The sequence below is a fragment of the Carlito syrichta genome, unplaced genomic scaffold, assembly GCF_000164805.1.
Source record: "Carlito syrichta isolate Samal-C Ts95f unplaced genomic scaffold, Tarsius_syrichta-2.0.1 Scaffold94740, whole genome shotgun sequence".
In the NCBI taxonomy this organism is placed as follows: Eukaryota; Metazoa; Chordata; class Mammalia; order Primates; family Tarsiidae; genus Carlito; species Carlito syrichta.
This window is the reverse complement of record NW_007038836.1, coordinates 258,459-275,169: the sequence shown is the minus strand read 5'-3', so window position 1 is coordinate 275,169 and position 16,711 is coordinate 258,459. Positions and strand designations below refer to the sequence as shown.

The 16,711-nt window shown below is 51.1% G+C and overlaps 1 protein-coding gene across 5 annotated transcripts in view; it reads left to right on the top strand.

The window, feature by feature from the left end:
• The window catches only part of LOC103263845 (dual specificity protein phosphatase 13), a 13,587-nt gene extending 4,078 nt beyond the window's left edge, over window positions 1-9,509 (top strand). For 2 of the 5 annotated variants that reach the window (XM_008061510.1, XM_008061506.1), the window contains exons 2-6: window positions 909-1,112; window positions 2,168-2,262; window positions 5,792-5,965; window positions 8,184-8,404; window positions 9,056-9,509. In XM_008061510.1, coding sequence (XP_008059701.1) covers window positions 1,011-1,112; window positions 2,168-2,262; window positions 5,792-5,965; window positions 8,184-8,404; window positions 9,056-9,258 — 795 coding nt within the window. In that variant the 5' untranslated portion in view covers window positions 909-1,010 and the 3' untranslated portion in view covers window positions 9,259-9,509. Of the gene's footprint in view, window positions 1-908; window positions 1,113-2,167; window positions 2,263-4,534; window positions 4,589-5,791; window positions 5,966-8,183; window positions 8,405-9,055 lie in introns of those variants that run through there. The other 3 variants (XM_008061521.2, XM_008061526.1, XM_008061518.1) reach the window with 3 other exon arrangements.
• The last annotated feature ends 7,202 nt before the right edge of the window (window positions 9,510-16,711 follow it).

Here is a 16,711-nt window from a genome sequence, read left to right as displayed (position 1 = left end):
GATCGTTGGGGGTAGGTAAACGGCCTAGACTCCCTTGGGAGCTGGAAGAGCAGCAGCTTTCTCCTTCTGCCCCAAGAGCCTCCGAGGGCAGGGTCTCTCACCCCACCTCCCGTCCATAAGAGCTGTTTCCAGCTCTGAAGGCCTAGCCAGCCCAACTGGGAGGGAGGCACTTCGGCAGCATCGACCCCTTCCCACATGCTTGGCAGGAGGATGAGCATGTTGGGGAGGGTTAGGGAAGGACTGGGTCTAAGTTTAGAGTTTGGTGGTGAGTGTGATGCGAGAAACTTAGGATTTTTGCTAGGGTTGGGATTGGGCCTGGGTCAAGCTGAGTGAGTGGGCTCTGTGGACATGATCAGGAGGGGGGCAGGACATATTCATTGTGGACTAGCACGTTCCCAGCTGCTCGCTCTCCTCTAGATGGGAACCAGGAACCTGGCAGAGCAGATCTCTGATTGTGCCCAATCACTCCACTTCCTCAGCCTGGGACCTTAGACACTCTGACCTCTGAGTCCGGCATCTTTCCCATGAGGCAGCTGATTTGGGGGAGATTGGTTGGGGAGGGCTGCAATATTGTGTAGTTCACAGCGGTGACATCCACCAAACTGTCTGTGCAACCAGAGCCCCCAGGAGTTGTGCAGCGCGCAGCCTGTATGGCCATACCCAGCAGCTCTGGGGCTGGGGGCTGTAAAAGACAAAGGAGCCACGGTGAGAAGTCATATCTGTGCAAAAGCCATGGACACCAAACCTACCTCCTCATCTCCCCCAGCACCCACACCCACTTGACCTTACACACCGGGCTCAAGGCAGAAGCAGTTTTAGGTGACAGCTCTTGTCCCTGCGCCAACAAGTTCCAGCTAGTCTGGGCCTTGGTTTACCTGCCTGTAACACAGAGCTTGTCTTTCTTCCAGAGCTGGTCCTTACTGCCTGCCGTGGGGCTCTGCCGCTTTGCCACCCTGGCACTGGCCCTGCTGGTGTTGCTGGAGTCTCTGGCCCAGGTGGACACCCAGAAGATGACAAGATCCCAGCGTGGGGTCCACCCTAGAGCCTGCTACTCTATCTGCTTCCTCCCACTGCCTGCACCCTTTCTTAGCCACTGTCTTCAGTCCCCGCAGGTGGGAGTAGGCTGCCCTCTCAGCCCAGCTGGAGGCTCCTTGGCCAGGGACTCCAAGTTCTCAGCGGGGAGGAGCAGGGGAGGTGACAGGAACAGAATTCTAAGTGTTTAGGATAGCCCCTGGCCACAGCTGCCACCCCAAACTCCACTTAGGACTCAGGAGTCCCCAGTAGGGGCTGAGCTCTAGCTCCCTGGAGCTCAGACTTCAGAGACCCTGTGGAGGTGTGGCTGTAGGTGTGGGTGTATGTCCATCATCTGGGGATGATGGTGTGTGAGTGGGGAGTAGTGTCAAGATATGGGTGTATGGCCAGGGTCTCAGGATGACAGGGAAGGTTCTTAATAGGCCCAAATCCAAGGTCTCTAACTGACCACAGTTAGCTTTGGGAGGGACTTTACAGACCATCTCACTGGGCTCATGGGAGAGTGGGGCCTGGGCCAGAGATATCCCGGGGTATCCCTGCCTTTTGGGGGAGGGAGGAGCTTGTGGGGATGGGGAGAGTGACTCCTGGACACACGGCTTCTGTCTACAGACCTGGGCTGTTTAAAGATCTGCTCTGCACGCCACTTATACCTTTGTTTATAGGCCTGCACTGCTTCCCATAGCCTTTTGGGTCTTAGTCCTGGGCCAGTCCCATCATCCTCAGCCCCCACCTAAGGGCCCTGGCCCTGGGTTCTAATGTTGACCACACCACCAGTTTGTGATTTTGGCCAGTCTCTTCCCTGTCCTCCACAGAAAATCCTTCCAGCTTTAACTTTCTGCCCTTGTTCCACACTGCCCTTGAGAGCCAAGGGGCCTTTTAAAATGATTTATTTGATTTTCCTTCCCCCTGTCCCACTATCACCATACATATACATACATACCAGGGTGAACTGCACTGGGCTGCCTCAACTCCCGGCAGGGCTGGCACCGAGGCCTGGGCCTGGAGGGGAAGGTACTTGGCGAGGCTTGACACTGACCACGCCATGGGACAAGTGGATGAGCTGGGAGTGGCAGGGGAAGGCCGGAAGGGGGGAGCAGACAGCATGCTTTATAATTAAACTCAAATCAAAAAATAGAAACAGCATCAAGTGTGCAGAGACCAGTGGCTGGAAGCCGGCAGCACAAACTGCTTGTCAGAGAAGATCACAGACTGCACTGGATACCCCCACAGGTGGGTGAGTGCCCCTAATTCAGAGGGGTCGCTAAGCCTGCTGGGTAATGAGGGCCAGGGCACCTGTGCCTGTGTTGGGTCGGGGTGGGATTTGGGTGGGGTGAGGGACCCACTGGGTCAGAGATAGTAGCGCAGACAAAGTATAGTAGAGTCAGAAAGACCTGGGCTTGAATCCTGGCTCCCACACCTGTTGGCTGTGTGACCTTGGGAGTACTGCTTAACCACACTGAGCCTCAGTTTCCTCATCTGTAAAATGGGGATGATAATATTATGTGTTTCATAAGGGCATTGTGAGGATTCAATGAGAAAATGTAAGCACCTATTTCTGTCTGGAACATAGTACATCCTTAAAAAGTGGCGAATAATTATTGCTGGACAGAGGAAGAAACATCAAGAAACACAAAGAGCTAGGGACCAAACCTCACCACCCCCTGGAGGAGTTGTCATCTACCTAGGATAGGGCTGAAACTAGAAAGGGTAAGAGTGATGACACATAGTGAAATGCACCATTTATTGGGCATCTACCATGAGGCTGGCCCTGTGGGAGGTGCTTTATAGTTATTACTTCGTGGAATTCTCATAGCAGCCTCACTGAAGAAACTGACTCAGAGAAAATCACATGGATATGCTTCCTGGGCCTGAGAATTCAGCCCAGGCCTGCCCTGGCCAAGACCTGTAGGCCCTGTGGAGACAGCTCCTCCCCACTGGCAGCCGCCTGCACGTCTCGCAGGCTTCCTTCTCTACAGGCCTCCCGTGTCCTGCCCTGAGACCTCCAGCCCCACCTGGCCTGTGCTCCCCCACCCCCGGGGGAGGAAGAAGAGGCGGCAAAGTGGGTGGGCAGGAGGGAAGACCAGGGGAACGTCTCCAGGAGCTGTGGCCGAGGTGGAGAACAGCTGCCCTGGCGCCTCCGTCTGGGCTGTGGGCCTGCAGAGCAGTGTTCTGGGAGGCTGCAGAGGAGGCCGGGCTTCCCGGGGGAAGGTGGAAGGCAGAGGCAAACAGGGGGAGCAACACAGAGAGGAGAGATACAAAGGTGGAAAACAAGTGTGTGAATGTGTAAACGGCAGCAGCACAGAGGCAGAGCAGGAAAACCACTGCCCACAAAGAAAGCTGCTCAGTCGAAGTGGGGAGAAGCAGGAAGGAAATGAGGTGGAGCCTGGGAAGAGAACGAGGGCTCCAGTGAGTGGGAGAGGAGCCGGGCGGGCCCTGCCACTGCTGGACACTGGGCCCATGTTTCCTCTGGCTGTGAACGAGACGTGGAAGGAAGTGTCAGGCAGGGTCCTCCGAATCCTAGGTCTGGGGGTGGCACAAGCCAGGAGAGCTGCCATGGCCACTGACTCCCCCTCTTTCGGTGTGCCTGGGGCTGGCAGCACAAGTCCCTGGGTGGGCACTAGGCCTGACTGGTGGCGAGGTGGGCCGGGTCCCCAGGGGGATAAGAGCAGACGGGTGGAGGTATGCCATGGACATCAGGAGTAGCTCTAAGTCCAGGTCTAGGTCCCTTGGAGGCTGAGGCATGCTCTGTGGCCTACCAGCCCCCAATGACGGCCCCTCTGGAGTCTCCAGGGGTAGCAGAGTCCAGTTCCGTCTTTGCTAGAGCCTGGTTACCTGCTCCTGGCACAGCTGGGCTGCGAGGCACCCACTGGCCACCGGGGGGCGGCCTTACCCCACGCCAAGCTCCACAGGCCTGACTCCCGCGCCTGCCGGGCTTCCCAAGGCCCCATCTGGTCCCGCCTGAGGCTGATGGAGCTCCCACCGGGTGGCTCCAGTCCAGTGTGGCTGTGGGCTTCCCTGGGGCCTTCCCCTGCCCCACCCCACTACACTGCCCTCTGCCCTGCAGTTAACTGCACACCCTGACACTCGCCTCCTGTTCTCGGGTCAGACCTCCCCAGAGAATCCTGAAAGTCAGGCAACACTGGAGTCTTTAGCAATGGGAAGATAAACTGTGGTCCAGACAGGAGTGAAGACTGAGGCACAGAATGAGTCATGTCAGAGTCCCAGGGGGGCCGGGCTGTCCTGCCTCCTCTAAAGTTCTCTTCCCGCCACTTCGAGTAGCCTCCCATCTTTATGGAGGTGGGGGGGGTAACAAGGCCAAGAGTCTTCAATCCCAAAGGGATGCCAGAGGAGCCTGGAGGGACAGTTACTTCGGTCCACAGGCCTAGGTCTGCTCTCAGGCCCCAGCCCCATGGGTTCCCAGGTCAGGATCTGGAATTCTAACCGCTTCACAGTGTTTGTGTTCTGGACGGAACCTACCCAAGCCCTATTCTGCTCACAAGCTGAGTCCTGCCCCTGCACCCACTGCCCCCATTCTTAGACCCAGACCATGCCCTAGGTAGGTGGCAGGCCATTAGCCTGCCCTGAGAGGTCACAGTTAGGGATGAGGGGGAGAGCTGGGTCTTCGCTTCCGCCCTGCCCACCAGCCACCTGCTGGGTGAGCCTGGCCAAGCCCAGGACTTCCTGGGTGCCTGCTTCTCTTTCTGGTCCTGGCACCACCTACGAAAGAAAAAAGATGTTCTTCCCAGTGTGCACCTTCCCTAGTTACTGGTTGAAGGGATCAGGGGGAGTTAGCCAAGACAGGCCCTCCTTCCCATCATGCCAACAGGCCCATGTTCTGGTGCCGCTGACAACCCAGCTCTGCACGGTCCCAGACTCCCTCAGCCAGCTGACGCCTGACACAACCCACCCCACCTGGGAGAGGCCTGACGTACAGCGCTGGCCTGAGTCATGGGGGTAAGGAGAAAAACCTGGGGCTTGTAGGCAGCAATGTGGCTCAGCAATGCCAGGGTCCCCATGGGTTAGTGACCGCTCTCTGGAGTCCCCAAAGATGGTAACTGAGAGGTTCGGGGATGGAACTGAAGGAGCACAGAACTAGATTGAAATCCCAGCCTTGCTTCTCATCAACTGTATGGCTTTGGATGTCACTAAAAAAATCTGAGTGCCAGCTTCCCTTGGGTAAAATAGGATCATATCACAAGTGAGGCATCAGGGGTAAAAAAGGCATTAGCTCATTCAGGGTAAAAATGCTAACAAATGTTAGTGCACAGCCTGGCCTCTCAATCTGCTTTTGAGCCCCAGAAGCGGGAGGGGAAGGGGATCTGAGGACCAGCCCTGGAAGTAGCAGGGGAGGGGGTTTGGGGTGAGCTGCCTAGGTTGGGGGCCCTTCCTGGGTGCCCTCAGAGAGCCACAGCCATCTGGGGTTTCCATCCCTACAAAGTCCCAGCTCACCAGCGACTTAAGGGGTGAGGTCGGCCCTGACCAGTGACACAAATAAGGAACTCCAAGGGCCCCCTGGCCAAAGCTTCATACATCTGCAACCTTAGGAGAGGGCAGGTCTGCCCAGCATCACAGCAGTGACAGGATTGATTCCCTTGTTCCCTGGGGAAAGAGTCTAGGCCTCAGCCCCAGCTGGTTAATAACCTCATCTGAAATAGCTGAGGCCCTTCCTGCAGCATCCCAGTGGCACCGGGGCCTCCCCATCAGCTGCATCCCCCTTGGGAGCCTGCCTCCAGCCTCTGCGGTATCCACTCTGTTCCAGGATGGATTCACTGCAGAAGGAGGACCTACGAAGGCCCAAGATCCACGGGGCCGCCCGGACGTCCCCACACCAGCCACCCACACTGGCTTCGCTGCAGCGCTTGCTGTTGGTCCGTCGGGCTGCCACGCTGAATCACATCAACGAGGTCTGGCCCAACCTCTTCCTGGGAGATGCGTGAGTAAGACCCATGTGAGGAGTGGAGGTGGCAGAAGGGTGTGAGGTCCGCACAGCGGTAGGAGTGTGAGCCTCTCCCAGAGCCCTCCAGGGGCAGAGGTGGCACCCTCTGCCTCCTACCATCTCTGTTCCTATTTTTCTTTCCTTTTATATTATTGTTGCTTTTAACTGTGGAAACAGAACACATATAAGAAAAGTTCATAGAACACATACGAACAGCTTCATCCCCCAAGTGAAGAAATAGGACTTGACCTGTGCCCAGAAGCCCCAGCGGAATCCTTCTCACCGTAATTTTTCCTTTTCTCTGTAGATAACTACTCTCTAAGCATTGAATTAATTACTTCCTTGTTGCCTGAGCCCACAGGTTCGAGACCTGCCTGGGCAACTTGGTGAGACCTCATCTCTACAATAAATTAAAAAATTAGCCGGGTGTGGTAGCGCGTGCCTGTAGTTCCAGCTACTCGGAAGGCTGAGGCGGAAGGATCGCTGGAGCCCAGCAGGTCGAGGCTGCGGTGGCCGGGAGCGGCCACTGAACTCCAGTCTGGGCGACAGAGACTCCAACTCAAAAAAAAAAAAATTACTTCCTTGTTTTGCTTTGAAGTTTTACCACTTATGTGCCTAAACAATGTGGTTAGTTTTGCCTGTCATTTAAAATTATATTAATGAAATTATATCGTGCATGTTTTGGGCCTGGCATTATTTGCTCAACATTATGAGTCACCCATGTTATTATATATATCTGCAGTTCACTCATTTTTCACTGCTATATAATATTCAGTTGTATGATTTCACCACAGTTTATCCATTGTATTAAATATGGACATTTGAATTGTTTCCACTGTTTGGCTATTATGAACAGTGATCCTAGAAATATTTTAGTACATGTATGTTGAGAAAACATATACAAGTTTCTCTAGTGTTTTGTGTGTGTGTGTGTGTGTGTGTGTGTGTGTGTATGAGGGAGTAGAATTGTAATTTTCCTTAAATTTTAGGAAATATGGATTAATTTGTATACATTTTAGACATTTCCCTTAATACTCACAAAATATGGATCGCTATCTTGTTAACAAGGACTAATATGCTATTTTTCGCCCACACAGACAATAAAATCCTTGTAGACTTTTAAAAATATATACATATAACATGCTTTTTCATTATTCTTTTTTTCTTACAAAATGCTATCGCTTTATAAAACCATTTTGTAATCTGCTTTCTGTAGAAAGCTTTTTATATATATATATAATTACTTAAATTATATATGTATAATTATTTTTTTTTCCAGAGATGTGATCTCACTACGTTGTCCAGGCTGGTCTTGAACTCCTGGGCTCAAGCAATCCTCCCTCCTTAGTCTCTCTTTTTTTTTGAGTTGGAGTCTCACTCTGTCACCCAGATTGGAGTGCAGTGGCCGCTTCCGGCCACCGCAGCCTCGACCTGCTGGGCTCCGGCGATCCTTCCGCCTCAGCCTTCCGAGTAGCTGGAACTACAGGCGCGTGCTACCACACTTGGCTAATTTTTTGGATTTATTGTAGAGATGAGGTCTCACCAAGTTGCCCAGGCGGGTCTCGAACCCACGGGCTCAGGCAATCCACTCACCTCAGCCTCCCAAGGCACGGGATTACAGGCTGAGCCACTGACCCCGGCTCTCAGTCTCTTGAGTAGCTGGGACTATGGGTGTATGCCACTGTGCCCAGCTTCACACTACACGTTTTAAAAACTTTTTTTGTATCCTCCATTTTTCAGAGGTTCTCGGTATAGCATGAACATCTTTCCTTGTTTACCTGTATCTATCACATTTTCATGGCTGCATAGTATTTCATCATTTAGATATACCATACTTGACCTCCTATTATAGCATATTTAGTGGGTTCCCCCCCCAAGTTTTTGCTATCTTAAATATCACTAGATTCAGTTTACATATGTCTCTGGGCACATTTTAGATACTTCCTCTAATTAAGTTCCTAGAAGGAGAATTTCTGGGGCAAAGCATACATACATTGTTAAGGCTTTTGATGCATTTGGACAAATCACATTCTAGAAAAGTTGGCCCGAGTGAAAAGGAGCCTGAAACTCCAAGCGGAAGAGCCCTTCATCCTGGCCGGTTTGCTGGCTCTTGTCCCTATCCTCTTGGCAGGGGGAGGCATGTTCCAACCCAGCCAGAGCTGCCCCAGTGAGATCTACCCTGCCCTCCTAACTCCCCTCATGCCCTCCTCTCCAGGTATGCAGCCCGGGACAAGAGCAAGCTGATTCAACTGGGCATCACCCACGTTGTGAATGCCGCTGCAGGCAAGTTTCAGGTGGACACAGGTGCCAAGTTCTACCGTGGAATGCCCTTGGAGTACTACGGCATCGAGGCTGATGACAACCCCTTCTTCGATCTTAGTGTCTACTTTCTGCCTGTTGCTCGCTTCATCCGAGCGGCCCTCAGTGCTCCCCAAGGTGAGCTTCTGGGGAAGGCACTAGCAGGGGGCTTCCCTTTTGTTTCTAGTAGCACTAATGGGTGGGAGTCTAGAGTCACAAACCCTTTCAGCAACTCTCCCACCCCGGGGGGCAGATAGCTACTACCATTTAGTGAGGAAACCAGCAGTCACCGAGAACTAAGATCCACTGTGGTCATCAGCATCACCATGTCCCTCTGTAAGAGGTCAGGCATTAGGCAGAAGATAAAGGACTTGGCAAAGGCTCTGAGCAGGCTCTTCTAAGATGAGGACTTGCCATAGGGCTGCAGGGGCAGGAGGGAGGGTAGTACTGGGAGGAAAGGAAGTGGGTGGATCTGATGCAAATCCAGGGGGCTCAGGAGTTCAGTAAACCCTCTTCCCCTGGCCCTCAGTTGCAAATGAAGCCAGAAGCACCTGGGCCAGAAGAAGGGAATTCCTGCCTTCCCTTCCCTTACTAAGCCCTGCCACACACTTGCTATGTGACTCTGAGCCAGTCTGTCTCTCCCTCTCTGCCTCAGCTGCCCCACTTGACAGTGAGGACAAGTGTCAGTATTCCAGGATGCTGTGAAGGATGGCCAGAGGTGTCTCTTCTTCCCAGAGGGGTTGGAAATTTGAGGGCAGGTTGCTGATGCTAGGTGGGGTCTCCCCGCAGGCCGCGTGCTGGTACACTGCGCCATGGGGGTGAGCCGCTCCGCCACACTTGTCCTGGCCTTCCTCATGATCTACGAGAACATGACTCTGGTAGAAGCCATCCAGATGGTGCAGGCCCACCGCAATATCTGCCCCAACTCAGGCTTCCTCAGGCAGCTCCAGGTCCTGGACAACCGACTGGGGAGGGAGCTGGGGCGGCTCTGACCTGGCAGGCAGCCAGGAGCCTGGCCCTCCATCCAACATGTCCGATCCAATCAGCCTGACCCTGGAGATGGCAGCCTCTGCTATCTCCAGCCCCGGAGATGTAACCAGCAAGTAGGGGCTTGGCTGAGGCAGAGGCAGAAATAGCTGGGTGGTGACCTTTAACACGTGGATTTCCCTGACCCGATCCAGAGATTCTTTATGCAAAAGTGAATTCAGTCGGTCTCTATAATAAAAGGTTCATCGTAATAAAGGCTTTCGGTCTTTTGATGGTTTGTGAAGCAATGGCTTGCTCTCAGGATGGCCACGATGTTCCAGATGGCTTGCCAACTCTGATTCAGTGTGATGGCAGTCTACGGGAGGAGTCTGAGTCCATGGCAAATGCTTAATGAGGAAGGAGGACAGGTGGGGATTGATGAGTGATATCTGCCCTGGGTTCAAGAGAGAGGAGCCAGGGTGCCAGTACCAGGATCAGATGACCTCTTCCTCATCCTGTCCTCCTCATCCTGTCCTCATGTCCTCACCCAGGAGTCAGGCTTTCTGATAAAGATCCAAATTCAGTGTGTCACCATCCTTTCCATGCCCATCCTACCTAAAGCCAACTATCAAAACTTGCAATTCAGGCCGGGTACAGTGGCTCATGCCTGTAATTGCAGCACTTTGGGAAGCTGAGGAAGGAGAATCGCTCAAGTCTAGGAGTTTGAGACCGCCTGGGTAACATGAAGAAACCCTGTCTCTACAAATAATTTTTTTAAGCATTAGTCAGGCGTGATGCCATGTGGCTGTAGTCCCAGCTACTCAAGAGGGTAACACAGGAGGACTCCTTGAGCCCAGTAGTTCGAGGCGGCAGTGAGCTATGATCATACCACTGTACTTCAGCTTGGGAGACAGAGTGAGACCCTGTCTCTTAAAAAACTGAAACCAAGCCGGGCTCGGTGGCTCAGCCTGTAATCCCACACTTTGGGAGGCTGAGGTGAGTGGATTGCCTGAGCCCGCGGGTTCAAGACCCGCCTGGGCAACTTGGTGAGACCTCATCTCTACAATAAATCAAAAAATTAGCCAGGCATGGTAGCACGCACCTGTAGTTCCAGCTACTTGGAAGACTGAAGCAGAAGGATCGCCAGAGTCTGGTAGGTCGAGGCTGCGGTGGCCGGGAGCGGCCACTGCATTCCAGTCTGGGCGACTGAGTGAGATTCCAACTCAAAAAAAACCCTGAAACCGAACAAACAAAATCCACAGTGCACACATAACATCTCTTGAAACCAGTTTTTTCACTTATACTCTATTTTCAAAAGGACTGCTTAAAATTAGACATCTAACAAACAGAGGCAGTACACAGAGAAGACGGGGGTTGGGGAGGAGATGCACCAGAAATTCTAGGCCAAAGATGGTTACATAATGGAAATAAACCAGTTAGCTTTGAGTTTCCTAGTCCTTACACACTGATGGAATAAAACAAGAAAGGAAGCCCCCCCCAGGTTCCTCCTCTGTAATGGTGCACACTTGAGTATTTATGGGGAAAGTGGGCTGGCCTTCCTTCTGCCTCTCTAGTCGTCCTATTTGGCCTCCTCGGCCGCTTCTCGCCTGCAGTGTCCCTGCTGTTCCCTGGGGGATCCTCTTGCTTCCACAGCCTCAGTCAGCATCTCCAGGCTGATGACTCCCAATACCGCACCTGAACTTCAAACTCAGCTGAACTTTTCATCATCCCCCAACCCACACCCCCTCTTCTTACTTACTTCCCTGTTTTAGTGAAGATTCCAACAGCCATTGTTCCCAAATCAGTGACAGGTGTCATCCAGGACTCCTCCTAAATACTGCCCAGATCGGTTTATTTGGCTTTATCTTCATCGTGACTACCCCAGTTCAAGCCACCTTCACCTCTCACCTGGATGCTTGTGACAGCCCGTGAGCGGTCTCTGCCTCCGGCCTTGTCCTACCAAGGCAGGCATCTTACTAAAATGAAAATCTGATCGCATCACCCTTCTGCTTAAAACCCCCAAAGTATAAACACCTTGACAAAGTATAAAGGTGCTTCGTTACCTGAGACCTTCTCGTGTCTCCAGCCATATAGTCATTCTGTTCCTGTAATACTGTGCAATTAAGAAACAGCAAATCCACCTGCAGTTCCCAGAACACCCACACTCCCTTATCTCTGGTACTGTACATCGCTCACCTCTTTTTACTGGGCTATCCTCCTAGACCCCCATGCCAGAGAGAAGTGCTCCTCCTTGGGCTACCAAAATGCCATCCTACCCCTTGTGATGGCACCTCTCTGAATCAGAATTGCCTGGCACCTTGTCATTCTGTCCCTACAGCTGTCTCTGACCAGGACTTCCCTAGGCCCAAGGTTCTCATGGCTCCCACACCCTCTGGCTATGACCCTGCCGCCAGGAACAGCACTGTGGGTCCGTGGACCAGCAGCTGCAGATTGTCACACTGCCACTAGACCCTCTCCACAGAGGCCATGAGCAAGGGTGAATCCTAGCAGGCCCAGCTCTGAGCCCGCCTCCAGAGGGCACCTTCTCTCCTCCCAGTTCCACCTGAATGCAGCATCTCACCAATTGGCACTCCTGGGGCCCTCTTCCCAGCATATCGTATCTGTCTTGGGTCACTCTGTCCCTTCTCACTCCCCACCAAAGCTCTCTGAGGCCGGTTATGCCCTCTTCTGGGAGATTAAGGAGCCTTTGCCCTTCTCTGCCATCTAGTCTATTTCCAGGAGGCAAGTGCTTTTCCTTTGTGCAAAAATGGTGCCCCTCTGAGCAAACCAACTCTTCAGGCAGAAACACACCTGGGCAACCAGCTCAATGAGGGAAAATGTGTCCCTTCCTCCCGAGTGGACATAGCCCTCAGCCAGGGTGCCCTGCTGGGTGAGCTGAGCACTGGCTGTGTCTCACCCCCCATTCACCTCTTCTGTAATTCATACACTGCACAAATTGTGCCGCCTTGCCTGGGAAGGACCACAGTCCATAATATACAGATGAACAAACTGAGGCTCAGAAAAGATGAGGGCTAGAATGTTACCTCTGGTTTCAGGATCTCCAGGCCCAGCCAGCTCCTCTGACCACCTCCCTGCAGCACTCAGTCCCCATTCCAGCTCGCTGTTGGCTGCCTAAGGTGCTCTCTGGGCCTTTCCCAGAGGGTATACCTATGTCCTTGCAGGAGGGCTGGTGCTGCTATGCCCAGCCTAGTCACAGGGCCCACCCCCAACCAGCAGGGCTCCTCCCTGCCCTAGGAATGGAAAGCTGTTCTCAATTTGTCCTGGGGTTGGTGGGGCCTATAATTCTCTAGAGCAAACAAAGCCAGTCCCAGCTTGGTAGCCCAAACTACCCACTCCCAGGTCCCTTGGATCCCTCCTCTGCCTGACAACTCAGACCTTGTTGCTATTTCTTGCTTATGCACTGTCAGCAAGACCCAAGATAGTGGCTCCAGAAACAAGTCATCCTAATCTGAGTGTGGGCAGCCTGCCCCTGTGGCTGGGGTGGGTGCCCTGAGGCTGGGACAGAGCCACACTCTGGGACCTGGGGCTTGGGTTTCAGTAGGTCACCTTCTTGGGGCTCTGTGGATTGGGGGCAGAATCTGGGGTTGCAGGGGGAGAAGGGAAGAAGCCATGAGGAAGCAGATACTGGAAAAACCAAACATTCCCCAAGCACCCGAAACAGAGCCTGAGCTCCAGGCTAGCAGCTCCCCCAAGATGCCTTCCTGCCTGCATTCACCTGGGGAAGTCTGTGACAATGCAGAACTTCTCTGTCTTCTTTAGAGCAGTCTCATGAAATGAATGCCATATTGTTAAAAGCAAAACTTTGAAGCCAGGCTCCATGAGTTCAAATCCTACCTCTGCCCCTTATCAGATGTGTGATCTCACTTAATCTTCCCATTCCTCAGTTTTCCTATCTGTAACAGGGTTAACACCACATAGGATTGTTGTAAGGATTGAATGGGGGCATATGGAAAGTGTTTTGAGATGGGGTGTCATAGCTCATACCTGTAATCCCAGCACTTTGGGAGGCTGAAGCAGAAAGACTGCTTGAGGCCAGGAGTTCAAGACCAGCTTGGGCAACACTGCAAGACCTCATCTCTACAAAAAATAAAAAAACGTAGCCAGGCATAGTGGTACATGCCTATAGTCCCAGCTACACAAGAAGCTGAAGCAGGATTACCTGAGCCCAGGAGGTCAAGGCTGTGGTGAGCCGTGATCGTATCACTGCACTCCAACCTGGGTAATAGAGTGAGACCCTCTATTAAAAAAAAAAGGGCTTTGCACATGATGTGGTAGGTTCTCAAAAATGCTCACCTGCTACTTGGAACTCCTAGTCTTGGACTAAAAGTTGGCAGTGTTCTCAGTGTTTTGAATGAATAGATGAATGATTAGAAATTGGCTGGCCTATGTAACGTGGTATCCTGGATTAGATGCTAGAACAGAAAAAAGACATGAGTGAGCCGGGCTCGGTGGCTCAGCCTGTAATCCCACACCTTTGGGAGGCTGAGGTGAGTGGATTGCCTGAGCCCGCGGGCTCGAGACCCGCCTGGGCAGCAAGACTTCATCTCTACAATAAATCAAAAAAAAAATTAGCCGGGCATGGTAGCATGCCTGTAGTTCCAGCTACGTGGAAGGCTGAGGCGGAAGGATCACCAGAGCCCAGCAGGTCGAGGCCGCATTGGCCGGGAGCGGCCACTGCACTCCAGTCTGGGCGACAGTGAGACTCCAACTCAAAAAAAAAAAAAAGAGACATGAGTGGAAAAACTGGTGAAATCTGAATAAAGTTTGTGGTTTAGTTACAGCAATGCTAATATAGCAATGTAGCAAGGTTGTGTAAGAAGCTGACATCAGAGTATATAAGAAATGTCTCTGTCATCTTTATAAATCTGTAAATCTAAAATTATTTCAAAATAAAAAAATTAGTTAACAATTACTGACAGGGCACCATGCTAAGTGCTTAGATACAACATTTTTTTCCAGTTTCATCCATGTTGTTTTATTTAGTTATAAAAAACAAATCAAATATAGCAGAATGTCAAGATTTGACCATATTTATGGAGATGTGGGAATATAGATATTTGCTATATATATTTTTCGTAATTTTAATATACTTCATCAATTTAAAAATAAATAAATTGACTGACTTTAAATTAGAAACATCCTACTTTATATTTAGGTTTTGAAACTGTCAAGTCCAATGGATTTAGGTAGTATTCTGAATTAAAACTGCACTATTGTTACTGGCTTCGGGTCTTGACATTGCACATTCACCAGTTATCCTTTAAAAACCTGCAAGAGGCTTTATTATGGATAATCTCGCCTAAGAAAAAAAGTAATGATGAGCCAGTTGATAGCATTTAGACAAAATGACTGTGGCTGAAGAGGAACTATGCCAGTCAGTCAAACTCACCTTCATCTTTTACCCCTCTCAACCCTGTGGGTCTCTCCATTTTTTAATTTATTTTTATTTTTTGAGTTGGAGTCTCACTCTGTCACCCAGACTGGAGTGCAGTGGTCGCTCCCAGCCACCACAGCCTCGACCTGCTGGGCTCTGGCGATCCTTCCGCCTCAGCCTTCCAAGTAGCTGGAACTACAGGCGCACACTACCACACCCGGCTAATTTTTGACTTATTGTAGAGATGAGGTCTCTCCAAGTTGCCCAGACAGGTCTCGAACCCGCGGGCTCAGCCAATCCACTCACCTCAGCCTCCCAAAGGGCTGGGATTACAGGCTGAGCCACCGAGCCTGGCTGGTCTCTCCATTTTATAAGTGAGAACACAGGTGCAGAGAAATTAGGCCAGAATAGCAACTAACATTAATTGAGAGCTTATTATCTACCAGTGTGTTAGTCAGTCTAGGCTCATGGCTCTGACAAGCAATCCCAAAACCTCAGTGGTCTCAATTCAACAAAGCTTTTCATTCACAGCACAGGTTGATGGAGGGCCAGGTGAGTAAGCATGGTGATGTAGCAGCCGGATAGATCATGTCTCCTCAAGTCCCGTGAGCCAGAACTCAGTCACATGGTCACATTAACTGGGGGAGGCTGGGAAACAGTCCAGGACAGAGCCCACAAAGAAGAGGAAACTGCAGATATTGTTGATCATGAGCAGGCTTTCCATAGCAGGCACTGACAAAACAAATATATATATAATTATATGTATTTATAAATATATAAATATTATATATATTTATATTATATATATAATTATATATATATATAATTCTCATAAGCCCTAAGAGGTAGATATTATTATTCCCATTTTATAGATGAGAAGACTAAGGCTCAAAGGGCTTAAGTAAATTTAAGTAATCTTTCTCAGGTCACATAGCAAGCAGTAGTAGAATCATACTAAGTCAGTTAGCAAACCTGTGTTGTTTTGTTTGGGTCAGAGTCTCACTCTGTTACCCAGGCTGGAGTGCAGTGGCACACTCATGGTCATTGCAGCCTTGATGTACTGGACTCTGGCGATCCTTCCACCTCAGCCTTCCAAGTAGCTGGAACTACAGGCACGTGCTACCACACCCAGCTAATTTTTGTGATTTATTGTAGAGATGAGGTCTTGCCAAGTTACCCAGACTGGTCTCAAACCACTGAGCTCAGGCAGTCCTCTTGCCTTGGACTCCCAATGTGCTGGCATTACAGGCTTGAGCCACTGTGCTCAGCAAACCTGTGTTCTTAAACACTTCCTGATCTCCATTCTGGGTTGCGCTTAGTGTCTGGAACTTCTGAGGTTGGGCCGTCAGACACCTTACACCTTCTGCCTGGGTCACTAGGAACATGCTCTCTGGGAACACTGAACCATGCAAGAAGTCTGACTACCCCAAGACCACTATGCTAGAATAGTCAAGTGTAGGCAACCTGGCCAACAGTCCAGCTAGGCCAACACTAGATACCTGAGTGACCCTTCTCGGGCCCTCCAGACCAGCACATCTTCCAGCGAAATACCACATGGAACAGAAGGATTATTCATCTGAACCTGCCTGAATTACTGACCTACAAATGAGATATAAGAAAATGCTATTAGCCAGGTATGGTGGCTCACTTTGAGAGGCCAAAGTGGGAGGATTACCTGAACCTAGGAGGTTGAGGCTGCAGTGAGCCATGATCATGCAACTTTACGCCAGCCTAGGTGACAGGGGAGACCCCAAATCAAAAACTATAATAAAGAAAATATGCTCTTGTTTTGAGTCACCAAGTTTTGAGGTATTCTGTTACACATCAATAGGTAACCAGCACAGAGACAAAGCTAGGTCTGACCAGCAGCCCTGGCTTTTGGCCACTAACTTGGCCTCTGCAGGAATGTGTAAATGATGAAAGGACAGAGCAGCCTTCATCCACCTCCATGCTGTGTGCATGAAGATGAAGCCCCACGTCTACAGAGGAATGCAGATGGCAACAGAGCCCCACCGGAGATCAGGAGGGATAGTTAGGGAACCAAGGGGAATATTGGTGGCAAAGATCTTGAAGTGGGGAGGCTG